The sequence below is a fragment of the Anopheles merus genome, chromosome 3R (assembly GCF_017562075.2).
Source record: "Anopheles merus strain MAF chromosome 3R, AmerM5.1, whole genome shotgun sequence".
Lineage (NCBI taxonomy): Eukaryota > Metazoa > Arthropoda > Insecta > Diptera > Culicidae > Anopheles > Anopheles merus.
This window is the reverse complement of record NC_054084.1, coordinates 35625205-35651498: the sequence shown is the minus strand read 5'-3', so window position 1 is coordinate 35651498 and position 26294 is coordinate 35625205. Positions and strand designations below refer to the sequence as shown.

The 26294-nt window shown below is 47.2% G+C and overlaps 2 protein-coding genes and 1 long non-coding RNA gene across 18 annotated transcripts in view; 2 read left to right on the top strand and 1 right to left on the bottom strand.

Moving 5' to 3' along the window:
- Positions 1 to 5222, top strand: part of LOC121595407 (serine-rich adhesin for platelets-like) — a 70298-nt gene extending 65076 nt beyond the window's left edge. For 12 of the 16 annotated variants that reach the window (XM_041919352.1, XM_041919360.1, XM_041919355.1 and 9 more), the window contains 2 exons: positions 994 to 1211; positions 1295 to 4481. In XM_041919352.1, coding sequence (XP_041775286.1) covers positions 994 to 1211; positions 1295 to 1416 — 340 coding nt within the window. In that variant the 3' untranslated portion in view covers positions 1417 to 4481. Of the gene's footprint in view, positions 1 to 993; positions 1212 to 1294; positions 4482 to 5053 lie in introns of those variants that run through there. The other 4 variants (XM_041919362.1, XM_041919365.1, XM_041919368.1 and 1 more) reach the window with 2 other exon arrangements.
- Positions 5223 to 5391: 169 nt separating this feature from the next.
- On the top strand, positions 5392 to 8254 carry LOC121595408. The gene is made up of 2 exons (XR_006005159.1): positions 5392 to 6199; positions 6940 to 8254. It is a non-coding gene; the product is annotated as an uncharacterized LOC121595408 (long non-coding RNA).
- Positions 8255 to 16494: 8240 nt separating this feature from the next.
- On the bottom strand, positions 16495 to 26041 carry LOC121596235 (collagen alpha-1(V) chain-like). Its single transcript, XM_041920999.1, has 13 exons — positions 25936 to 26041; positions 24915 to 25341; positions 22510 to 23072; positions 21700 to 22446; positions 21266 to 21628; positions 20271 to 21197; positions 20143 to 20187; positions 19864 to 20070; positions 19230 to 19805; positions 18354 to 19163; positions 17566 to 18295; positions 17308 to 17492; positions 16495 to 17228 (listed from the first exon to the last, which is right to left on the bottom strand). Exons 2-13 carry the CDS (start codon positions 25105 to 25107, stop codon positions 16863 to 16865), a joined length of 5712 nt encoding a protein of 1903 aa, XP_041776933.1. The 5' UTR covers positions 25108 to 25341; positions 25936 to 26041; the 3' UTR covers positions 16495 to 16862.
- Between the last annotated feature and the right edge of the window lie 253 nt (positions 26042 to 26294).

The window sequence follows — 26294 nt, the reverse complement described above, 5'->3', positions numbered from 1 at the left end:
CTCTCTCTCTGTGTGTTCGCTGTGTTGATAATGATTACTTTCTTTCTATTTTGTCGCCCGTTTTGCCCAGTTTGCAGTAGGTTGATCATTTGTTTGATTTTTTTCTTTCTTGTACTTTTATTCGTTCTTCTACCAATTGACATCTCGAAAGCAAACATTCTGCTGCTCCACTACCGAATTGGCTGCGTTTAAGATTGGCGTCGTTGAAAATCAAGTCAAAAAGTTCAAAACCGAGTGTTGGATTTACAAAACGTTTTATTGTTTTTTCCCCTCTAACAAAGAAAAAATCATTTATTGTTGTAAAACTGCATGTATATAAACTTCAATTTACTGCTTTTCAAACCACAGCTTGGATTGGATTCGTTTATTTTGCACTGATTATTGGTACAACCTCACTGTGTTTTATCTGTGTGTGCTTATTTTATGTTTGATTGTTATTATTTATCGGGAGCTATCTCTTCTCTGTTTGGTGTAGCTTTGTTAGCAGGGTTTTTTTTTAATCGTTTTAAATGTCTAACCGCCTTCACCTGTTGTAAATACAACTTCTCTGTTATGTGCTTTTGCGTTTCGATTTTGTATTCTATCTCGTTCAATTTGTTACTATGTTTCGATGTTTCGACTGCACAGCCACTTGAACGCGTGGTCCTGCACATTTAAACAGGCAGTTAGTGAAGTTAAACATCGTTGTGCTTGTGTACCGTACCGTATATTGGCATTGTTGATTAGTGTTGTTTGGCGAAGAGGAGAAACACACTGTGAAAATGCGCTTTTTTAATAATTGAAAATAATACTAATAAAAACATTCTCTTTGTTTCTTCTTTTACGCTCCCGAACACACTCACACACACAACACAATCCTTTGGATTTGTCTTGTTCGCTCCATGTCACTCGTGGAAATGTTCTACGCTCCCACCTCCATCCCCCTTTTCTTCTTACACTCGCATTTGCGCCACACACACACATTGGTGTCACACACGCGCTGCTGATGTTAAGAAATCCCAGCTCCGGCTCGATCCCGATGAGCGAAACCGGTTCACTCGATCGCATGAAGTCGGCGGCGGAGCGAAGGAAAAAGGGCGCGGGCCACGACGGGGACAGCGGAATGGCACCGACGCTGTCCGGGCGCGTGGAGGACACGCGCGTCAACACCGGGCTCATCATAGACGAGCTGCTGAAAAACACCAAACTGGACCATTTAGAAGATGCCGAAAGTAAGTCGTTCGTCGTTGGTTCTCCCTCTCTCCCTCTATCTCTGTCGGTTTTACTAAACCATCCATTTTTCTTGTTGTTTTAGATCCCACCGGACTAGCACTGTACATTAGCAGCGACGGTACGACGATGGTCGGCAGCCACGAGGTGCATTCGCGCATGCCGGCCGGAGCATTTAAGCAGGTTGTCATGGAAACGCCCAGATAGTAGCAACCGTAGCAGCAAAGTTGCTCTGCCAACAGCCGCTGCCGCCCAACAGTGGCCGCCACCACCGGCTGGCGGGTGAAAGTGGCGTCGCGTGTTGTTGCGGCACACGTTCGAGCACAGCGTGCAGAGTGCATCATCGTCGTCGTGCTTCATCCAAATTGTGTATTTGCCATACCCCCTCCCCTTCGGTTCACGCGAGTCAGTGTGTGTGTGTGTTGTCTGCGGTGCTGAACCGGCAGAGGCATATGATACAAAACAATACTACAGTGTGTGATTATTGGTTTAGGAAAGCGCGCCCGTGCCGTGTTGTACAGTAGTGTAGTAGTCGTAACTGTATTTTCTTTTTTTTTGTTTCATTTCCTTTTTTGTTGTCCGCCGTACGTATGTACGATGTTGTGAAAAACTTTCCCCCCCGAATGTGTGATTTAATGTGTGTGTTTGTATGTGCGATATGTCTGTATGTGTATGTAAATTGTATGGTCTCGGGGGTTTCGATTTTCATTTCAAATCCGTATCCTTTCTTCGTGACCACCGTGAATGTTTACTTACAGCAGCAAAAAGCGATACAAAATACGCTCATATTGGCATTGTCTGCATCCAAGCAGAGAGCAATAGTGACGTCGGGTTCAATGAAGAAGCAGCAATTTCTTATAAAAACACACAAGAAACCCCTCCTTACCGTGCGATACATTGCAAAGCAAGCAGTTTGGCTAGGCTAGCTCACCTAAGAAATTGCTCGTGTGTAGAAAAAAACGCACCGTGAAAAGGGAGGTTTGATGAAAGGCGGGAAAGGATTTCGGTAATCAACCTTTGTTTTAAATCAGTTCACTCTCTTCAAAATGTTCTTTCGCAGTTTGATTCCGCACGATACATCTTGTCTAAACAGGGGCACAAGCACAGCAAACACCATTAGATCAGAATAGAGAAAGAAGAAGAAGAAGAAGAAGAAGCAAATACCATAAGCCATTACGTTGTGATAAACTTTAACGGGTTAAAGAGTTTTTTTTTTATTTGAATTCTTCTTTATGCTTAAAATCCTGTGCTAGCATGTAACCTGCTGCTGCTCTTGCTGCTACACACAATTACTGCTACTTGGGTGGTATTTTTAAAAGGATTTTATAGTTAGGATTGTGTGCAGTTTTTTTTTGTTCTTTGTGTGTGTGCATCTGTTTTTTGTTTCTGTACAAACATTTCCAATCGGTGCCGCCGTTACGTTGAAAAGTAGCTTAGCGTGTGATGTAGCATAAAAACGAGCGCATAAATTGTGGAAGAAAGTGGCGAAGAAACAATTGTTAGTTGCAACTGCTTTGGAAGAATTGATTAAAAAGAAGAAAGCGTAAAAACGGGCAAGTAATATTTAGTGAGGAGCGAACAACAGGAACAGCCTGCAAGTAATAAAGAGACGTAATAAACAATAACAACACAAACGAATCCCTCCGCCCTCTTCACGTGCTCCCCGAGGGGATGGGAGGACACCGCTGGTGAAAATAAAAACAAATAAGAAAAAGGGAAAGCTCACTTACCTGAGATTGTGGTTGCGCATCGTTAGGACACAGGAAAAGAAAAGCAACAACAACAAAAACACTGTATATGTGTGCATGTGTGTATAGCAGAGAGCGATTATATTACTTTATTATTGTAGTATCATTAGTTTTAATCTTATTTCTTATACCTTTTATAATTCGTTCCAGTTAACGTAAAAAATGTGAAGAAAGCAAATGAAATTTGTTTATGTTTCAAGAATGTTTTTTTAAATTATAATTATTACTTTGTAAAATCAGCTGCGAAAAATGAATGCTATCGCTGTGCTTTAGGTAGTAGTGGTTGGTTTTGTATTACTTTTGCACGCACCGTTTATGTTCCTAGCACTGGATCCTTTAGGTAATCAAAGTTTTTGAATAATCAGGTCATCCTAGGGTCATATAGTAAGACAAAATTATAGTCTTTTATTATCCAAACTTTAAGCTTTGATTGGGTGGAAGAACGCGTGCAAGCATGGTTTTTTTAAGAATGTTGCTCTGTTGTCCCTTTCTCAAACCAGATTTAATGTTTTATTTATTTCTTTTGTTCAGTGTATATAATTAACTGGTGTAACAAACACACAAACAACAGCTGCTGTATGTAAAGAGTAAACGAAATGCAACACTGCGTCACGTGTCACTAACTCTAGTTGATAGGAAAGCGAAAGGAGATTTGTTGGAACTGTTCTAACACAGAGTGCAGTTACGAATAGAATCAATTGCAATGTAAAGTTGTAAAGAAGCACCAGCAGGGAAACAAGATGAACAGTGGCAACCAACAGCACACATACATACAGCGTAATGTCTCCATCCAGTTTATGAGTGTGCATCCTAGGCATGTATCATATTTGCAAGTAAACATTTTCAAAGCTCAAGGCGCGACAGCAATGCATAGCAAACACACACATAAGCAAACAGTGAACGTAACTAGAGCGTAATCAAATAATTCAGCCTAATAGAAGGAAATCAAGCAAGAAGAAATAAATTTAAAAAACGGTTAGGAAAAATAATCATTAAAACATTTCTCAACTTCGAATACAAAAATACCATTCAAAAACTTTGGTAGCAATTGATTGTTTTCTCTTATATAGCGCTGACTGATGCGTGGTTTAGGTAGTACATACACACACGTAGAGGTTATAACCTATTCCATCGTGTTTAATGTAGTTGCAGCTAAAAAAAGGGAAATGCATTTGAACCATTGTGCTGTTTGTTTGCTGAGTGCGCGAGAGTTTTTGTTTGCTCCTCTTCGCGAGCGTGTTTTCATGGTAGTTAAAATTCTAATCTGTGCGCAAAACATAAAAAGAACAAGACGACAAGAGAGAGAACAGAAACCAATCATGCAAAGCCTCGAGATCATCTCTGTACGCAGAGAGGTTCGCTAAACACCTGCTAATAAGATGTTAATAAGTAAGCGGCATGGAGATGTGTGTAATTCGTACTAGGTAAACTTACACCATACGGTAATGTCAAAGGGCGCGTGGAGACATATACACGGGATGCGGATAAAGTAAAACAAAATATACACAAACCAACAAATCTGAACTCCGGAGGCTCAATGATAGAGTTACAGCTCGTAATTAATATTGAAGAAAAAAAAGTGGTGTTGCGCGGTTCATTTTATTTCCTTCGGTGGAGGTAGTTTCGAAGCGAAAATGGTCTCATCCGAACGTTAGTACTGTTTTTGTCAGTTACGTTTAAAAAGGAGTTTTAAAAATGAATATTGAGAACCACTTTCATTACACCATTACAACCAGGCTTGGTACAAATGCCACCAGATGTCGCTTGAAGCGTTTCACCGCGAATGTGATATCCCAACCCGCAAAAGCTCATTTTCGCCGCGATTTTCGACCAAGCGAAAATAAAAATTATGCCATTTGTATGGGGCGAACACACACACAAAAATTATGGTGGCTGATTATGGATGGGAAGATTATGGTTCTGACTTCTGTTTCACTCTCGCTCACAGACGATGGTGTCCCGTCCCATTCTCACCATGTTATAGGCGCAAAGCTGTGGTTGTTGCTGCTCTTTCTCGCACGTGAGGGAGTTTTCTTTCTCCTTGTTATTCCCATGTGTGGCATTGGCTGCGAACGATCATCATCGTACGCAGAGAGGTTCGCTAAACACCTGCTAATAAGATGTTAATAAGTAAGCGGCATGGAGATGTGTGTAATTCGTACTAGGTAAACTTACACCATACGGTAATGTCAAAGGGCGCGTGGAGACATATACACGGGATGCGGATAAAGTAAAACAAAATATACACAAACCAACAAATCTGAACTCCGGAGGCTCAATGATAGAGTTACAGCTCGTAATTAATATTGAAGAAAAAAAAAGTGGTGTTGCGCGGTTCATTTTATTTCCTTCGGTGGAGGTAGTTTCGAAGCGAAAATGGTCTCATCCGAACGTTAGTACTGTTTTTGTCAGTTACGTACAACTGGTACAACTGGTGTAACAAACACACAAACAACAGCTGCTGTATGTAAAGAGTAAACGAAATGCAACACTGCGTCACGTGTCACTAACTCTAGTTGATAGGAAAGCGAAAGGAGATTTGTTGGAACTGTTCTAACACAGAGTGCAGTTACGAATAGAATCAATTGCAATGTAAAGTTGTAAAGAAGCACCAGCAGGGAAACAAGATGAACAGTGGCAACCAACAGCACACATACATACAGCGTAATGTCTCCATCCAGTTTATGAGTGTGCATCCTAGGCATGTATCATATTTGCAAGTAAACATTTTCAAAGCTCAAGGCGCGACAGCAATGCATAGCAAACACACACATAAGCAAACAGTGAACGTAACTAGAGCGTAATCAAATAATTCAGCCTAATAGAAGGAAATCAAGCAAGAAGAAATAAATTTAAAAAACGGTTAGGAAAAATAATCATTAAAACATTTCTCAACTTCGAATACAAAAATACCATTCAAAAACTTTGGTAGCAATTGATTGTTTTCTCTTATATAGCGCTGACTGATGCGTGGTTTAGGTAGTACATACACACACGTAGAGGTTATAACCTATTCCATCGTGTTTAATGTAGTTGCAGCTAAAAAAAGGGAAATGCATTTGAACCATTGTGCTGTTTGTTTGCTGAGTGCGCGAGAGTTTTTGTTTGCTCCTCTTCGCGAGCGTGTTTTCATGGTAGTTAAAATTCTAATCTGTGCGCAAAACATAAAAAGAACAAGACGACAAGAGAGAGAACAGAAACCAATCATGCAAAGCCTCGAGATCATCTCTGTACGCAGAGAGGTTCGCTAAACACCTGCTAATAAGATGTTAATAAGTAAGCGGCATGGAGATGTGTGTAATTCGTACTAGGTAAACTTACACCATACGGTAATGTCAAAGGGCGCGTGGAGACATATACACGGGATGCGGATAAAGTAAAACAAAATATACACAAACCAACAAATCTGAACTCCGGAGGCTCAATGATAGAGTTACAGCTCGTAATTAATATTGAAGAAAAAAAAGTGGTGTTGCGCGGTTCATTTTATTTCCTTCGGTGGAGGTAGTTTCGAAGCGAAAATGGTCTCATCCGAACGTTAGTACTGTTTTTGTCAGTTACGTTTAAAAAGGAGTTTAAAAATGAATATTGAGAACCACTTTCATTACACCATTACAACCAGGCTTGGTACAAATGCCACCAGATGTCGCTTGAAGCGTTTCACCGCGAATGTGATATCCCAACCCGCAAAAGCTCATTTTCGCCGCGATTTTCGACCAAGCGAAAATAAAAATTATGCCATTTGTATGGGGCGAACACACACACAAAAATTATGGTGGCTGATTATGGATGGGAAGATTATGGTTCTGACTTCTGTTTCACTCTCGCTCACAGACGATGGTGTCCCGTCCCATTCTCACCATGTTATAGGCGCAAAGCTGTGGTTGTTGCTGCTCTTTCTCGCACGTGAGGGAGTTTTCTTTCTCCTTGTTATTCCCATGTGTGGCATTGGCTGCGAACGATCATCATCGTACGCAGAGAGGTTCGCTAAACACCTGCTAATAAGATGTTAATAAGTAAGCGGCATGGAGATGTGTGTAATTCGTACTAGGTAAACTTACACCATACGGTAATGTCAAAGGGCGCGTGGAGACATATACACGGGATGCGGATAAAGTAAAACAAAATATACACAAACCAACAAATCTGAACTCCGGAGGCTCAATGATAGAGTTACAGCTCGTAATTAATATTGAAGAAAAAAAAAGTGGTGTTGCGCGGTTCATTTTATTTCCTTCGGTGGAGGTAGTTTCGAAGCGAAAATGGTCTCATCCGAACGTTAGTACTGTTTTTGTCAGTTACGTACAACTGGTACAACTGGTGTAACAAACACACAAACAACAGCTGCTGTATGTAAAGAGTAAACGAAATGCAACACTGCGTCACGTGTCACTAACTCTAGTTGATAGGAAAGCGAAAGGAGATTTGTTGGAACTGTTCTAACACAGAGTGCAGTTACGAATAGAATCAATTGCAATGTAAAGTTGTAAAGAAGCACCAGCAGGGAAACAAGATGAACAGTGGCAACCAACAGCACACATACATACAGCGTAATGTCTCCATCCAGTTTATGAGTGTGCATCCTAGGCATGTATCATATTTGCAAGTAAACATTTTCAAAGCTCAAGGCGCGACAGCAATGCATAGCAAACACACACATAAGCAAACAGTGAACGTAACTAGAGCGTAATCAAATAATTCAGCCTAATAGAAGGAAATCAAGCAAGAAGAAATAAATTTAAAAAACGGTTAGGAAAAATAATCATTAAAACATTTCTCAACTTCGAATACAAAAATACCATTCAAAAACTTTGGTAGCAATTGATTGTTTTCTCTTATATAGCGCTGACTGATGCGTGGTTTAGGTAGTACATACACACACGTAGAGGTTATAACCTATTCCATCGTGTTTAATGTAGTTGCAGCTAAAAAAAGGGAAATGCATTTGAACCATTGTGCTGTTTGTTTGCTGAGTGCGCGAGAGTTTTTGTTTGCTCCTCTTCGCGAGCGTGTTTTCATGGTAGTTAAAATTCTAATCTGTGCGCAAAACATAAAAAGAACAAGACGACAAGAGAGAGAACAGAAACCAATCATGCAAAGCCTCGAGATCATCTCTGTACGCAGAGAGGTTCGCTAAACACCTGCTAATAAGATGTTAATAAGTAAGCGGCATGGAGATGTGTGTAATTCGTACTAGGTAAACTTACACCATACGGTAATGTCAAAGGGCGCGTGGAGACATATACACGGGATGCGGATAAAGTAAAACAAAATATACACAAACCAACAAATCTGAACTCCGGAGGCTCAATGATAGAGTTACAGCTCGTAATTAATATTGAAGAAAAAAAAGTGGTGTTGCGCGGTTCATTTTATTTCCTTCGGTGGAGGTAGTTTCGAAGCGAAAATGGTCTCATCCGAACGTTAGTACTGTTTTTGTCAGTTACGTTTAAAAAGGAGTTTTAAAAATGAATATTGAGAACCACTTTCATTACACCATTACAACCAGGCTTGGTACAAATGCCACCAGATGTCGCTTGAAGCGTTTCACCGCGAATGTGATATGGAAGCGTTTCACGACCCAACCCGCAAAATCCGCCGTTGCTATAAAATCTACGACGTCGAGTAGACGTCGAGTGAACGTCGACTGGACGTCGAGTCTACGTCGAGTTAAATAGTTTACTCGACCAAGCGAATTTTTGAAATAGATTTCACGGCGAAAAACATCAAAATTATGGGTGGTTTTGCTGATTTTGGGTTGTTGTATAGAATAGCAGCCACAAAAAATAAATTTTATAGATGGCTAGAAAAAGATGATTCTTGCTCTCCCCCTTACTCCTTGCTTGTCGGTTGTGGCGATCACACCAGCTGTTCATATGCTGCTAGTGGTGGGAGTGATAGCGCTTGTCTGCTGTCTTCTTTATCCGTTCTACCAGATCACAGTTGATTTGTGTGACGTCGCTTCGCATCGCCTCCTTCATTCCCCTCTTTCTCCCAGCGGCTATTGGCGAATGCTTGACCTTGTGTGAGCGCGCTTGACTTGGGGTTATTGTTTTTTTCCTTCCCGTTTTTTTTGGCTGCTGATGCATTGCGCGTTGCCTGCAGCAGCCGTCGTTCGAATCCGGATTTGATAACCGCGCAAGTTGTCGTGTGGATGTATGAATCGATCTACCGTTGGAGCTATTTGCCGGATCGATTGAATGCATGCTTCGTACGGGTTTTATATTGTTTGTTAGTGCAGTTAGTTGCGCTTGTGCAAAAAAAAAAAGAATCAATCAAAGGACAATTAGCAATACAGTAGTACGCACATGTGAAGCCAACCAATGCTTAGTTAAACTTAACGGAAAGTCAAGTGTTCAAATGAGGGATGGTATCATTGAGCACATATTGTCCTTAAATTTATTTTTTTATCAATAATGCACAAACCCATCCAATCGTCCCCTACCCCTCTCCCTCCTTCCTTCTCTACCAATGGGGATTACAAGTAAGGATGCATGTTGTATTGTCTTCTTCTTTATTACCGGGGTCTACTGTTCGGAAGAGAGAAAGGAACGTCTCCCCTGCCTCTCGCTCGATGCTGTAAGCGAGGAGCGATCCGCCCCGGCTTGGCTGACGCATGCAACGCTCGCTCGCGTTGTCTGGCTTGCTCCTTCTCTCGCCTTTTTTGGAGACGCATTATCGTTGCGGATGGAGCGGCGCGGTCATGTCGCTGTCTGGCGGGTGGCATAGATAGTTGTGTTCTAGCCCGTCGCTGAACTCGCCATTGACACAGCATGCGTAAGTGACGTTTATGTTGGCGCTTATGCTGGTCGATGGCGCTGCGGCTGCGCTCGGGGATTGGTTGTGGCATCCGGCCCCGGGGAGCCTCAAATGCCGGTGATGCAGCCGGTCCTTTCACGCGCCAAGCTGCTCCACGCGTCCCCGCATTCTATGGATGGCTTGGCTGGATTCGGCTGCCCCTCGTTGTAGTGCTACCCGAACACAACAACATGACCGTCCTGCGTTCAAGCCCCGTTTGATCCTAGTGGCCCAGGACTGCCTATCTCGCTAGGGGTACACCAATTACTAACAGGTCACGTCAACTCGCATGACTTAGCAACCTGCTCGCCATGGGTTCAAGCCTCGTATGGACCGTTTCTCGTAGCAACGTTTAATTATCCGGCATGACCGCGTAGGTCGTTGCGCGGAGAAGAAGAAAGGAGTGGCTGAGGCAGGCAGAAAAGCAATGGTTACTGTTTCAATTAAGAAAAAGATGAAGCAGCTTTGTACGATCCGCAGCTCATAAGATTGATATGGACAATGTGGAAAATACAGAAATAAGAACATCGATTTTCAAAAAATGCTTGTTGATCCCTTCCTGTTTGTCCTCCCCGTTCCTGTATGCTTCCTCCAGTTCGCTTCGCTCTCGTCCCCCATTGTTTAGAATCCATCGTCGCTTGGGAACAATGAACGCTGCTACACGCAATCCTCGCCTTCATCTTCTCATCTCACCTCTTCGACTATCACCCTTCCTGCTCCTCCGCTCCCTTCCGCTCTTGTTAGCCCCCCTTTTATGTACTCCCTTTCCCCTTCTTTCCTTCTCATTCCTTTTCTTTCGTATTGCTGTTCAATAATGCTAGCATAGTTTAGAATAACAAAAGTAAACTGTATTTGCCGTAAGCCTTAAGGCAAACAATAGTGAGGTGGGGGGCAGGGGCGGATTAGCCAGTACGCAAACTAAGCGGCCACGTGAGGCTCCGAGGAGCGGATCCTTCGTAATCCTTCTCTGTCGGAACCATCCGTAAACGATCCAGTTCATTCGTGTCGTCTTGAACTCGTTGCACCCACGGGTCGGATTGGCACCTGCCGAACTACCTAGTGCACTCACTGACAACATACTAGCGCTCCATGGAACCACTTGGTTGTTTGCAGCTCGTGGCCGATAAAACCCCACAGCTCGCTACCATCTCCCTGCACTCTTTGTTGTACAGGTGATTCGCCATCCCCCACGTACCGAGGCCGCGTGCCGCACTGCAATCTCATAGCCTCCCGTACAAATTTTCTTCTTCTTCTTTGACGTAACGAGCAATTCTGTAGACAGGGCTGAAACGACTTTTAAAATTTACTAAAATCACGCTAACGGATAGTCAGTTCTCGATATCCGGGGAATGGCGCGGATAAGAACCGATCTTGTCTGACGATCTACGGGGCCTCTAAACCGGCGGGGCCCAGGCGACCGCCTAGTCCGCCTACCGTTAGATCTGCCACTGCCAGTACGCAAATAAAACGGCCGTGTGGGGCCCCGTTCAAAAGTAAAATTACTTCACAAACCTTCTCTGGTTTGGCATTCCTCATATAACTTCTTGCTCGATACATTCGTGTGACCGCTTAGGGCCTCTGCTCCTGTTAATCCGCCACTGGGTGCGGGTCGTCCTACCGGGTGGGAGCCATCCGTAAACGATCCCGATCATTTAGGCCGACTCGAACGCGTTGCTCCCACGGGACGCGATGGTGGCTGTCGAACTGCATACTGCACTCGCTGACCACATACCAGCGCTCCGTGGAGCCACGTGATCGATTGCAGCCTTTGGCCGATAAGACCATCTTCCTTATCTCTTTATTGTACAGGTGATCTTGCATCCCTTACGAGCCGAGGCTTAGCGCAGCAATTCAAGCCACATCCTCCCGTACAAATGATCTTCTTCTTTGACGTAACGACCAATACTTTGGACCGGGCTGTAACGGCTTCTTCTTTACCTTACTAAAACCACGTTATCGGATAGTCAGTTCTTCATACCTGAGGAATGATCCGGATGAGAATCGAACTCATCTGGCCTCGTAGGAAACGATTTAATCACAGCATGCGTTCAATGAGCCTGTGTGCATGTCGAATAGAGCAGCAGAATGTCGTTTAAAATGCATTCCGCCGTTTAGTTTAAAGGGTATACAATATGCGGCATTTAATTGTTGCTCGTCCGTATAAAATGTTCCAAATCTACACACAATCTACATCATACATGTGCTTTAGGTTTTTTTTAAATTCAGGACCAAAGGCCGGGCTGTGTTGCTAAAATGTGATGTTGTGCTAGTCACAAAACGTTGTCCGTACAGTGTGGCACATAAACGTGCACGAATTTGTGCAGCATTCGATGTACCAGAGCAATTGCTTCTAACAATTTACCTTTAACTAACTAACGGATCAGGACGATGATGATCGTTCGCAGCCAATGCCACACATGGGAATAACAAGGAGAAAGAAAACTCCCTCACGTGCGAGAAAGAGCAGCAACAACCACAGCTTTGCGCCTATAACATGGTGAGAATGCGACGGGACACCATCGTCTGTGAGCAAGAGCGAAACAGAAGTCAGAACCATAATCTTCCCATCCATAATCAGCCACCATAATTTGTGTGTGTGTGTTCGCCCCATACAAATGGCATAATTTTTATTTTCGCTTGGTCGAAAATCGCGGCGAAAACCGCCTTTTGCGGGTTGGGATGCCATTTGTATGGGGCGAACACACACACACAAATTATGGTGGCTGATTATGGATGGGAAGATTATGGTTCTGACTTCTGTTTCGCTCTTGCTCACAGACGATGGTGTCCCGTCGCATTCTCACCATGTTATAGGCGCAAAGCTGTGGTTGTTGCTGCTCTTTCTCGCACGTGAGGGAGTTTTCTTTCTCCTTGTTATTCCCATGTGTGGCATTGGCTGCGAACGATCATCATCGTCCTGATCCGTTAGTTAGTTAAAGGTAAATTGTTAGAAGCAATTGCTCTGGTACATCGAATGCTGCACAAATTCGTGCACGTTTATGTGCCACACTGTACGGACAACGTTTTGTGACTAGCACAACATCACATTTTAGCAACACAGCCCGGCCTTTGGTCCTGAATTTAAAAAAAACCTAAAGCACATGTATGATGTAGATTGTGTGTAGATTTGGAACATTTTATACGGACGAGCAACAATTAAATGCCGCATATTGTATACCCTTTAAACTAAACGGCGGAATGCATTTTAAACGACATTCTGCTGCTCTATTCGACATGCACACAGGCTCATTGAACGCATGCTGTGATTAAATCGTTTCCTACGAGGCCAGATGAGTTCGATTCTCATCCGGATCATTCCTCAGGTATGAAGAACTGACTATCCGATAACGTGGTTTTAGTAAGGTAAAGAAGAAGCCGTTACAGCCCGGTCCAAAGTATTGGTCGTTACGTCAAAGAAGAAGATCATTTGTACGGGAGGATGTGGCTTGAATTGCTGCGCTAAGCCTCGGCTCGTAAGGGATGCAAGATCACCTGTACAATAAAGAGATAAGGAAGATGGTCTTATCGGCCAAAGGCTGCAATCGATCACGTGGCTCCACGGAGCGCTGGTATGTGGTCAGCGAGTGCAGTATGCAGTTCGACAGCCACCATCGCGTCCCGTGGGAGCAACGCGTTCGAGTCGGCCTAAATGATCGGGATCGTTTACGGATGGCTCCCACCCGGTAGGACGACCCGCACCCAGTGGCGGATTAACAGGAGCAGAGGCCCTAAGCGGTCACACGAATGTATCGAGCAAGAAGTTATATGAGGAATGCCAAACCAGAGAAGGTTTGTGAAGTAATTTTACTTTTGAACGGGGCCCCACACGGCCGTTTTATTTGCGTACTGGCAGTGGCAGATCTAACGGTAGGCGGACTAGGCGGTCGCCTGGGCCCCGCCGGTTTAGAGGCCCCGTAGATCGTCAGACAAGATCGGTTCTTATCCGCGCCATTCCCCGGATATCGAGAACTGACTATCCGTTAGCGTGATTTTAGTAAATTTTAAAAGTCGTTTCAGCCCTGTCTACAGAATTGCTCGTTACGTCAAAGAAGAAGAAGAAAATTTGTACGGGAGGCTATGAGATTGCAGTGCGGCACGCGGCCTCGGTACGTGGGGGATGGCGAATCACCTGTACAACAAAGAGTGCAGGGAGATGGTAGCGAGCTGTGGGGTTTTATCGGCCACGAGCTGCAAACAACCAAGTGGTTCCATGGAGCGCTAGTATGTTGTCAGTGAGTGCACTAGGTAGTTCGGCAGGTGCCAATCCGACCCGTGGGTGCAACGAGTTCAAGACGACACGAATGAACTGGATCGTTTACGGATGGTTCCGACAGAGAAGGATTACGAAGGATCCGCTCCTCGGAGCCTCACGTGGCCGCTTAGTTTGCGTACTGGCTAATCCGCCCCTGCCCCCACCTCACTATTGTTTGCCTTAAGGCTTACGGCAAATACAGTTTACTTTTGTTATTCTAAACTATGCTAGCATTATTGAACAGCAATACGAAAGAAAAGGAATGAGAAGGAAAGAAGGGGAAAGGGAGTACATAAAAGGGGGGCTAACAAGAGCGGAAGGGAGCGGAGGAGCAGGAAGGGTGATAGTCGAAGAGGTGAGATGAGAAGATGAAGGCGAGGATTGCGTGTAGCAGCGTTCATTGTTCCCAAGCGACGATGGATTCTAAACAATGGGGGACGAGAGCGAAGCGAACTGGAGGAAGCATACAGGAACGGGGAGGACAAACAGGAAGGGATCAACAAGCATTTTTTGAAAATCGATGTTCTTATTTCTGTATTTTCCACATTGTCCATATCAATCTTATGAGCTGCGGATCGTACAAAGCTGCTTCATCTTTTTCTTAATTGAAACAGTAACCATTGCTTTTCTGCCTGCCTCAGCCACTCCTTTCTTCTTCTCCGCGCAACGACCTACGCGGTCATGCCGGATAATTAAACGTTGCTACGAGAAACGGTCCATACGAGGCTTGAACCCATGGCGAGCAGGTTGCTAAGTCATGCGAGTTGACGTGACCTGTTAGTAATTGGTGTACCCCTAGCGAGATAGGCAGTCCTGGGCCACTAGGATCAAACGGGGCTTGAACGCAGGACGGTCATGTTGTTGTGTTCGGGTAGCACTACAACGAGGGGCAGCCGAATCCAGCCAAGCCATCCATAGAATGCGGGGACGCGTGGAGCAGCTTGGCGCGTGAAAGGACCGGCTGCATCACCGGCATTTGAGGCTCCCCGGGGCCGGATGCCACAACCAATCCCCGAGCGCAGCCGCAGCGCCATCGACCAGCATAAGCGCCAACATAAACGTCACTTACGCATGCTGTGTCAATGGCGAGTTCAGCGACGGGCTAGAACACAACTATCTATGCCACCCGCCAGACAGCGACATGACCGCGCCGCTCCATCCGCAACGATAATGCGTCTCCAAAAAAGGCGAGAGAAGGAGCAAGCCAGACAACGCGAGCGAGCGTTGCATGCGTCAGCCAAGCCGGGGCGGATCGCTCCTCGCTTACAGCATCGAGCGAGAGGCAGGGGAGACGTTCCTTTCTCTCTTCCGAACAGTAGACCCCGGTAATAAAGAAGAAGACAATACAACATGCATCCTTACTTGTAATCCCCATTGGTAGAGAAGGAAGGAGGGAGAGGGGTAGGGGACGATTGGATGGGTTTGTGCATTATTGATAAAAAAATAAATTTAAGGACAATATGTGCTCAATGATACCATCCCTCATTTGAACACTTGACTTTCCGTTAAGTTTAACTAAGCATTGGTTGGCTTCACATGTGCGTACTACTGTATTGCTAATTGTCCTTTGATTGATTCTTTTTTTTTTTGCACAAGCGCAACTAACTGCACTAACAAACAATATAAAACCCGTACGAAGCATGCATTCAATCGATCCGGCAAATAGCTCCAACGGTAGATCGATTCATACATCCACACGACAACTTGCGCGGTTATCAAATCCGGATTCGAACGACGGCTGCTGCAGGCAACGCGCAATGCATCAGCAGCCAAAAAAAACGGGAAGGAAAAAAACAATAACCCCAAGTCAAGCGCGCTCACACAAGGTCAAGCATTCGCCAATAGCCGCTGGGAGAAAGAGGGGAATGAAGGAGGCGATGCGAAGCGACGTCACACAAATCAACTGTGATCTGGTAGAACGGATAAAGAAGACAGCAGACAAGCGCTATCACTCCCACCACTAGCAGCATATGAACAGCTGGTGTGATCGCCACAACCGACAAGCAAGGAGTAAGGGGGAGAGCAAGAATCATCTTTTTCTAGCCATCTATAAAATTTATTTTTTGTGGCTGCTATTCTATACAACAACCCAAAATCAGCAAAACCACCCATAATTTTGATGTTTTTCGCCGTGAAATCTATTTCAAAAATTCGCTTGGTCGAGTAAACTATTTAACTCGACGTAGACTCGACGTCCAGTCGACGTTCACTCGACGTCTACTCGACGTCGTAGATTTTATAGCAACGGCGGATTTTGCGGGTTGGGATAATTTTTATTTTCGCTTGGTCGAAAATCGCGGCGAAAACCGCCTTTTGCGGGTTGGGTTTATTCTCCAACAACAAACGATCTTTGGCAGTGCCTGGAGCATCACTTAGCTTTTCGTGGTGTTCGCGGTTCTATACATTATGCTGCTCCTTCTTTCCAAATCCTTTTTTTCTCTAATGCACGTGCGCGTATTTGTGTGTGTGTGTGTGTTTTTTTCTAAAAATGTGTGGAATGGGGAAAGATATCTATGTACATCTTAGAACAGGTCTAACAACAATGGTGACAATGATTGGAAGGTGTGTGATTGCTATTCCCTCTGATCATCGGTCGATTCCTCTCCTGACTAAAAAATGTGCTCAGTCCTATCGGTAAATGTTCGTTCTTATCGTCCTAAATACTATCTCGATGTTCTTAAGCTATCCTCGATTCCTCTTCGTCTTGCTTCGCGCGTTGTGTGTGTGTGTCTTTTTATCTTTTAAATACTAATCTTAAACCAACAACTATGCTCCGATTACCTCACAAATCATATACATGTTTAACGATGATAAAATATCCTTTTGCTTGTATTTTTTAATCGATCGAAGCTCTGTCATTTAAAGCAAACTGGCCCCACCTGGAAACCGAACGCTTGCTGCGGCAGTCCGTAGTCAACGGGGTAGAAGTCGATAATGGGCAGATACTGCAGTTTAGGCGTGCGTACCTCGAACACCGTCTCGCTCTTGCTCCGGCCCGTCTTGCAGCCGTCCACCAAGACGGTAGGTTTGATCTTCGAATTGTCATACCCAATGTCGATCTCATTCTCGCCCAAAAACCGTATCGCATTGTCGTAGCTTTCATCTTTCGTGCTGTACCACGCGACACTGTTCATGCAGGCGTACGTAAAGTTCTGGTACGCTTCCTGGGAAAGCAGCCGCAGGAAGGTCATCTGCACGGTCCCAACCGTTTCGTACGATATCTGCAACGATATTGAGTGAACATTTGCAATCAATGATCCTGGCGATCTTCCAGCCACAGCTTTGCATCGCACAACTCACCCTGAAACCTCCGCGCAGGTTCGAGTACCAGTCGGTTTTGTCGTTCTCCTTGCGCCACGGTATTGTCGGCATCTGCGAGCTGTGAATGTCCGGGAAGACGCAAGTTTCGCCTGCCGCCGTCATGTTACAGAACACGTACACCGCGTCATCTCCCATGCCGAGATTGGGATCGATCCAGTACCAGCCTGTTGGGAATTTGGGAAAAATCAAACCATTGTGTAGCCAAAATCCCCTTCCAGACCCTCCACAAACACTTACCATCCTTAAACTGAGGATGTCCATGGTGCAGATCGCGACACGTACGGGCCGGATTCTCCCGCGTACCGACCGGTTTCCGTATCCGATCCAGCTCCTGGCGCATTGAGTAGATCGAGCTGTACATGTCCAGGAACTTCGGTCCCAAATCCGACGCCTTCGATTTTGTCTTCTTCTTTTTGCTCTTCTTGCGCGGTTCCACCTTCAGTATCTCCTCGTCGAAGTCGTCCACCTCGAGCAGCTCGTCGTCCAGCTCCGTTGCCGCCCCATCGCCAGCCTCACGTTTCTGTCGATCTTCGCCCTTGGTCATGGTGAACTCGTTCATGCGGAACAGCAGCTCCGGTGGGATAAGTGGTGCATCGGCTGGCGGTCCGGGCGGTCCCGGTGGTCCCGGAGGTCCTGGCTCACCCCGTAGCCCTGCCACACCTTCCGTGCCTTTCGGACCCAGCGGACCATCGTTTCCAGGCGGTCCCTGTGGTCCATCGTTACCTTTCAGCCCCAGCGGTCCCACCGGGCCCGGTTCGCCCTTGGAGCCTTCCGGACCGGGCAGTCCACGGACGCCCTTGTCACCCTTCTCGCCGGCGTCACCCTTCAGCCCAACAAGTCCAAGCTCACCGCGATGTCCTTTCAGGCCACGGCGCCCGCGATCACCTTTCGGGCCCTTGGTGCCGACTTCGCCCGCCTTGCCCGGTGCTCCACTTTCGCCCGGTTTACCTACGGGACCAATTTCGCCCTGAAAGAGGACACGCATTAGCGGTGCTTCAATGTGTAGAGTTAATTCCACAACTTACCGATGGTCCTGGAGAACCTCGTAGACCTGGAGGACCTTGCGGTCCAGGCATTCCTTGAGGGCCGGTGAGTCCCTGATTTCCTTGAGGACCTGGCAATCCACGGTCGCCCTTTTCGCCCGCCAATCCCGTCGTTCCTTGCAGTCCTGCAGGTCCTTCGGGTCCCAGTTTTCCTGGGGGTCCAATTTCTCCGGCAGGTCCTGGTGGTCCTGGCTCACCAGGCAATCCTGGTTCACCTTGCTTTCCGTCGTCTCCGTCCTTTCCTACATCGCCTTTCGGTCCCACAAGTCCCGGCTCACCCGGATTACCCGGGAATCCTGGTGGACCAGCAACTCCCTTCGGTCCTTCCAAGCCTGGCTGCCCTCGTTTGCCTGGAGGACCCGGTGGTCCAGACTTTCCTTCCTCACCCTTCGGTCCGATCGATCCTTTCTCGCCCTCCTTGCCCTCGGGTCCGATTGGTCCAGGAGGTCCTTGTGTACCGGGTTCACCGGCAATTCCCTGCGGCCCAGGAGATCCTGGAGCTCCAGGACCACCCTCAGCACCACGTGGGCCACGACGACCCGGCTCTCCTGGTGGTCCAGCCGGTCCAATCGATCCTGGAGGACCATCGTCACCTCGACCTCCCTTCATACCCGGAGGTCCAGGCATGCCCTGTGGCCCCGCTGGTCCTGGTGATCCAGGCAACCCGGTCGGTCCATCCTCACCCTTCGGTCCAGTGCGTCCAATCTCTCCTGGAGGTCCCTTTTCGCCTTGAGGTCCAACGGCTCCCGGTTCTCCTCGACTTCCTTGTGATCCGGGCGAACCAACGGGTCCCTGAAGGCGGGGAAACAATCGATTTTAGTAACATTATAATGTCCCCTTAAAGTCTTTCTTACTTACCGCTTCACCTTGGGCACCCTTGAAACCCTTCTCGCCCGGCGGGCCCATGTCACCCTTGTCGCCGTCCTCGCCCGGTGGTCCCACAGGGCCAGGCGGTCCAGCTAAACCACGCTGTCCGGGCAAACCGTCTCGTCCGACCGGTCCAACCAGTCCCTGCTCACCCCGCTCACCCTTTGCTCCTCCTGGACCCGGTGGTCCGGGCGGTCCTGGACGTCCTTCCGCTCCGGGAGGACCTTCCTTACCGGGCTCTCCGGGTTGGCCCTTGTCCCCGATTGGCCCCGACAGTCCGGGTAGTCCGAGCTCTCCCTTTAGACCGGGAAGTCCCGGCATTCCCATCATGCCTCGTTCGCCCGGGAATCCTGGCAGACCCTGACCTCCCTGTGGGCCATTCTTGCCAGGAGGTCCAGGTGGTCCGGACTGTCCTTCCTTGCCAGTGTCGCCTGGTACGCCCGGTTCGCCTGGAAGCCCTGGCAATCCTGGTATACCCGGTTCTCCTACCGGTCCTGGCTCACCCGTCGGTCCTTGCGGCCCTACAACACCGGGAGCACCGATGGGGCCTGGATTTCCGTTTTCACCCTTAAAAATAGCGAATGAGTGAAGTAGACTGAAATTGTGCAGTAAATGACCTTCTTACCGGTGGTCCTCGTTCGCCCGAAGCTCCCGGGGGTCCATCCTTGCCATTATTGCCCGGTGGCCCTGGAAGTCCGATAAAGCCACGCGGTCCTTCCGGTCCTTGCATGCCGATTTCTCCCTGTGCGCCCGGTGAGCCTGGCTGACCGGTGTCACCTTTGGGGCCGGTAGCTCCATCAGCACCGCGTCTTCCGCGGGGTCCTCGGAAACCCTAGCAAAGAGGAGCAACAATCCAATGTTGATGACGATTGATAATGATTCCTTTATTCGAGGGACTACTTACTCTTGGTCCAACTTCGCCACGTTCGCCTTGAAGTCCTGTATTGCCCTGTAAATTAAAAAGAACACGTTTACTTCCAGTCCATGCATTCTTACTTTGGATGTACATCTCTAAACCCTTCCATCACTTACCCGTTCGCCCTTTTCACCTGGCAGGCCGGCCATCCCGAACGAACCCTTATCGCCCTTGTCGCCCGGCGGTCCTGGATAGCCCGGGAAACCCTGCACGCCCTGCTTGCCCTTGTCGCCGGTCAGTCCCATCATGCCCGTCTCACCGCGCGGTCCCTCGAAACCTTTCGGTCCCTCGGGTCCTTCCGATCCCGGTGCTCCCGTCACTCCAGGATGGCCTCGTTCGCCCGGCGTTCCCATATCGCCCTTATCGCCATCGTGTCCCTGCTCACCTTTTTCGCCCTTATCACCGGCAGAGCCTCGTTCACCATCGTCACCCTTCGGCCCCCGGTTGCCCGGGAATCCTATCGGACCCTGAACGCCCTGTGGTCCTACATCACCTTTCGGTCCGGCGATACCTGGATTACCGTCACGACCGGGTGGACCATCAGCTCCGGGAAGTCCGGGCAGGCCCGGTTTTCCATGTGGACCGGGAATGCCCGGTGGTCCAAGATTTCCTTGCGGTCCCGGTGGACCTACCGGGCCGGTAGAACCTGTTTGACCTGGTGCACCCGGTTGACCCTGGGGGCCTGGGTTTCCTTTCGAGCCTGGAATACCTTCAGACCCGGGAAGACCGGGATTCCCCGATGGGCCGGGAAATCCACGTGGACCTGTGAATCCACGCGGTCCTAGTTCACCCGGCATACCGGGCAATCCTGGCGGACCGTCTTCGCCTTGTGCGCCATCGTGTCCTTGGCTTCCCTTCTCTCCGGACGCACCCTGTCGACCCCGTTCACCTTTCTCGCCCGGGAAGCCGGGGAGTCCGATAGGGCCTTGCTCGCCCTTGACACCCTGCAGCCCGGTTGCTCCTCGTTCGCCGTCTCGTCCGGATCGGCCACGACGTCCCTCGCGTCCTTTTGCTCCGACACCTCCGCGAGGTCCAATCGGTCCCTAGAAGAAAGACATTTCAAATGCAGTCCATCAAACTGCAGGAAGTGTAATGGAAAACAACTCCTTACCGGTTCACCAACATCGCCCGGTTCTCCTTTGGCACCCTCAGGCCCCGGAGGCCCTACTGACCCTGGCACTCCGGTCAAACCCATTGGACCGTCGGCACCGCGCATCGCCGTCATATGCTGGGACAGCATCTGTCTTAGTGCTTCTGCCTGCGAGTCTGGACCCTTTTCATTGCCGGCTGAGGTCAGTGGCATCATGAACACATGGCCCGGTGGTCCCGGAGGTCCTGATTGTCCGTTCAATCCATCGCGACCCGGATCACCTTTCGGACCAGGTTCTCCCGGTGGTCCACGAGGTCCTCGAATGGTCTTCACACCTCCCACGATGGTAACGGTAGATTGGGCAGGAAATCCAACTGATCGGTCCTTTAGAAAAAAATAAAAAACAAGTCACACTGTATTACAGAACTTCCGCAGAATCGAATTTCCTGAATTACCTCTTCTTCCTCAAACTCTGGACCATAACCATTGCCAGGTTCTGTCCTGGTACGGTTCTCCGTACCATCGCGAGGACTTCCAGTTGGACCTCCAGCACCACTCAATCTTGGATCTCCTCCGGCGGAAGCATCGTACTCTGGATCGGGCAGAGGAAGCACTCCAGGACGCAGCTGATCGTACGCTCCTGGACTAGCGGCAGCAGTTCGATTTCGTGCACCAGTCTCAGCAGTATTCACTCGACTCAGATCGCCACCAAACTCCAGATTGTTGTAGTAGTCATCATCATCTCCAATTACTTCCAGGCCTTCGCCATCACCGTACAGATCAACGAAGTCTCTTCCGGAACCTCTCGAACTAGCGGCAGCAGCTGATGCCTGTTTCGATCGTGAATTTCCTACACTACTACCACTTCCACCTGCAACGGATACTGACTCTCGCAGCACCTGATCACGAATGCTGGCACCACCCGCTTGTGAGGAAGCCCTTCCACTAGCACTAGAACTAGAGCTAGAGCTGGAACTGCTGCTACTCTGGGTACGACTTGCTGATCCACCTACAGTACCGTTCGATACCGTCCGTGTGCTTTGTATCGTGACGGTGCGTGTTACTGTGGAGGAAGATCCCGAAGACCCACCGGAAGATGTTGAAGCTCCACCGGATCCTCCCAGACAATCTGGAGCATATTTGGTGCAGATGTTGTACGCCTCATCCGGTGTGTTTGCGATCATGAAGAGTTGGAGATCACCCTGGAAATTCAAATTCAATACATTCTACCGATCTTAGTAGTCAGCGGCATCCAAGTAACGCACCGTAAAGAATCCATTCTCCTCGTTCAGCTGCACCCCAGTCAGGATGAGCCCATCGGTCACCAGCGGCACTCCAGGCCTTCGGTTCAGCGGACGCGTAATCTGTGTACCACAGTCCAGGATCAGCGTAACCGAGTTACCCTTCACGCTCACGCCCAACCGGTGCCACCGTCCGTCGTCGATGCTCACACCGAAGCTGACCATGTTCTGGTACTGGTCCTGCTCGTCATCCTCCGGATTGCCGTCGTAGTAGTACAGGGCCACATCCCGCCCAACCATCAACATCAGTATCTCATCCGAATCGCTCGAATACACCGCAAACAGTGGCGCTCGCTCGAGGTTTGGACTGGCCCGTAGCGTAACCAGCAGCGAAAAATCGAGCGGAAACCCATCCGGAAAGCTTTCGATCGTCGGTATGCTGAGCACCGTGTCTTGGTTCATGCTGTAGGCCGGTTCTGGATGGGGCTGGTACTGGTTGCGGCTGCCGTTGCACATCCCGGTCGTGGGGGATACGCCGGACGGAAGGGTCGGCATCCCGAACTGCTCAATCATGTCGACGAGACCATCTGAAGACATTGAAAGGTAAGTGAATATTATTGCATCTACTAAGAACTACTTCCACTACAGGGGTTTTTGGCTTTGGCTAATAACCCCCAATATTTTTGATTATCTCTAAGTTTATTGTGAATTCGTCTAAAGATGAGAGGATTTTTTTCAAAACCCAAATCCCAAACAGTATCATTTCAGTAGTAGTATCAGTATTAGCAGAGACGGACTGGTTCTATTGCGTACTTGTAGGGTTTCCCATGGTTTATTGACGTTTTCCCAATGAAATTTGGGAAATAGTCAATAATATTTGAGATGTCTGTGTAGCCAAACACCCTTCAGGTGCTTTCAATTACCCTATGAAGCCTGCATTCGATTTTCCATGGACTAAAGTAAACTTCTATACATTGAATATTCGGCATGAATATTCGATTCATCGAAACTTGCATACTCAAAATGGGATCTTTCATCTTAAACAATAAACAAAACAAACTCTTAATGACAAAAATATGATATCAATTCCATCGAAAATATTTTAAATCGCACGTGATCGTTCTAGACATCGTAAATGATTAAAAAACAAAGACCATTTACACCCAGTAGCGTGACAATTGTCTAAATAAAATTGAAACGATTTTCGAATTGCGATATCGAATAAGGATAAAGCTGTGCGACAGGCTCTGAAAATCGTACAGAGATTAGTGATTGTGTTTTGGGTGTATTTCATTAATAATTTACAACCCGAGCCCGAACCATGTGCATGTGTGCTAGGTTTCCCCATTGTTCAACAATGCAAAACGCAAAGAATTAGCGTGTTTCCTATGTCCAACCCCTTCAACAAAAACGACTAAGCCCTGCTGTTGCGATCCACACTTTTGGTTCATTGTGCAATATTTAAATGCACCCAACAACAACCGAGAGAGCCTAACTCTAGCTGACCGAGTTTTGTGAGCTTTTCTTTTTTTTTTTTTTGTTAGACTTTTGCGACAATGAGCGTACGTGATGCCGGATAACACCACAGCAAGCAATTTAATACATTCTTCAGCCCCATCGCCCACCGCCCATACAATGTTCCAATGTGTGTGTGGTTTTAAAGTTGTCGATTGTATCGCGCGCCTCCCTTTCGCACTCGATGTAGATTAATTACAACACATGTCCGTGGCCTACACATGGCGCGTAACAATGTATGGCGGTGCAGTGATGCACATTACACCCATCATCTCCGAACGCAAGACATGGGGACAGTGAAGAGCAATGATTTAAAACCCATAAATTTCCATAAGCCTTCGTTTGCAGCCGTTTTTGCGCTTGGAATCGCGTGTCATTCGCCAACCCCATTGCCGCGTGTGCGTGTGCTGCTGGTGTGTTTACGCAGATTAACAGCGTGGCGTTCCCCAAAGCGTTGACACGGACAGTGCTTATGATGTTGCTGGCGGTGCGATTATCATTATGATTACAACGATTACAACGCCTCTGGTGCGGCGGGACGCAAATCAAAGGGATATGGGAGTGTGCCGATCGGTCAATAATCGGTTAGGTTTACATGCTTTATCCTACGGTAGTACATGTTAATTTGCACTGACAGCATCTTTAGTCTTTAGTTTATTTGTTTTTATTCATTTACTTATTTTAAAATATCAAATGGGCTATTGTTTTGAATATTCCAAAATCTAAATATTTTTTCCGCAGTTCAATCTATCTGCATCATTTTACACATAACGGTGAAGTAACGATTAAAAATCCCTTTATGCTTACAAATTGCATACTTTTAGGCGTATAGCTATAATCATTTTGAACACTAAAGGTTTGCTTCACAATTTTTATCTGAATTTTGTTAGTGTGGGACTCTCTTGACTACTTACCCGTTCGTGGTTCGGCAGCTGCATATGCAACTAGCCCACTAGCGAAAACGCCCACGATCAACAGGGGCAACAGTAACGATGGCACCCGCCGCAAACCATACCGCCAGCTTGGGGTGCTCATCGTGTGTCGCTTCCTTCGCCCCCGGGGCCGTTGAAAGGACACGCTGACGTACTGTGGATGCGTCTGCTGCATGTCCTCTATAGCGCCTCGGAACGGAACGAAAAATTCCACTCCTGGCGCATACACACGCAGCCGTTATTTAACGTGATTTTTATTCCTCCCTGTGATTAAACCTGTCAATAGCTTTACGCTTTTCACTTTACTCAAACCGCAAGCACTAACGCACATTTAATTAACGATTAATTTTTGAGGACGTTTACTCGTCAGACATTACATCTCTGTCGCTTCCGGTGTCGGATGATTTCACTGCAGCAAAAGCCAGGGAAGAGGGAAAACAAAGTTAAATTTTTGGTAAAAACACTAAACGAAAATTGAAATTTAAATCACAGTAAGATCATTTTATAAAATTGAGAAAAAAGTAATCCGTAATGTAGAGCACCGTACGAAACTGTGTCACTAGATGTTGGAACTGCTTGACCCGTTCCAACACACGCTTTTTTATTTTAACCTTTCCTCTTTGCCTGTTCGCTTCTTGGTCACTTTATCAATCCTGCACACTCAGCGACAGCATGTTCCCACAATTTCGGCATTAGATATAGCTGGAATATAGGGGCCAACTGTATTCTTATCAACCAGCTTAGTTTGCGTGGCACACTAAAATTAGGCTACCAGTCCAATCTAAGCGCACGCTGTTACACAGGAAAGTGCTTTTGATAAACTTCCGAAGCAACCACACTGCATGGGCACTGAGCACTTTTAGTTTCGCAAACTGATCTCGCTTCAATGCTGTCATTTGGTTTGAGCTGAACTGAGCGCACAACTTTTAACGTTATACAATTTCTAATATTTCAAACACAGCCGAATGTAAAGATGAACCTCTAACTACACAATTGCACCTACTTTTCACGGCACCGGACACTCCGATCTGCAGGCCACGAACAACGATCACCGACTGATCGGAAGTCGGGCTGCGCATGGGCTTTTACTGCCGGGTGCGTTATGAAGCTGTTGCTGATTGCGCTGCGTCTTGCGCGACAGCTTGGGACTGTTCTTGCTGTTACTTCTTACGCGCGTAGCTGGAGAAGTGATTACCCGGCAATGGCAATGCGTGTGTGTGTGTGGTAATGTTTCGGAAATGGTGAAATATAGTACTATTTGTGGAGAAAGAAAGAGAGAGAGAGAGAGAGCGAGACACGCACAGATTAGCTGTGAAATGTATAGAATCGCGCTGAGAGATTGATGTTTGGGGACGAACTTGC

What these genes read in the sequence shown, in the direction of transcription:
- LOC121596235 (XM_041920999.1), bottom strand. Translation starts at nt 25,107, where the DNA reads ATGCAGCAGACGCATCCACAGTACGTCAGCGTGTCCTTTCAACGGCCC. An exon ending in AGCTGCCGAACCACGAACGG is followed by an intron (nt 23,073 to 24,914) that starts GTAAGTAGTCAA and finishes CAATGTCTTCAG; the next exon opens with ATGGTCTCGTCGACATGATT. An exon ending in AGGAGAATGGATTCTTTACG is followed by an intron (nt 22,447 to 22,509) that starts GTGCGTTACTTG and finishes TTGAATTTCCAG; the next exon opens with GGTGATCTCCAACTCTTCAT.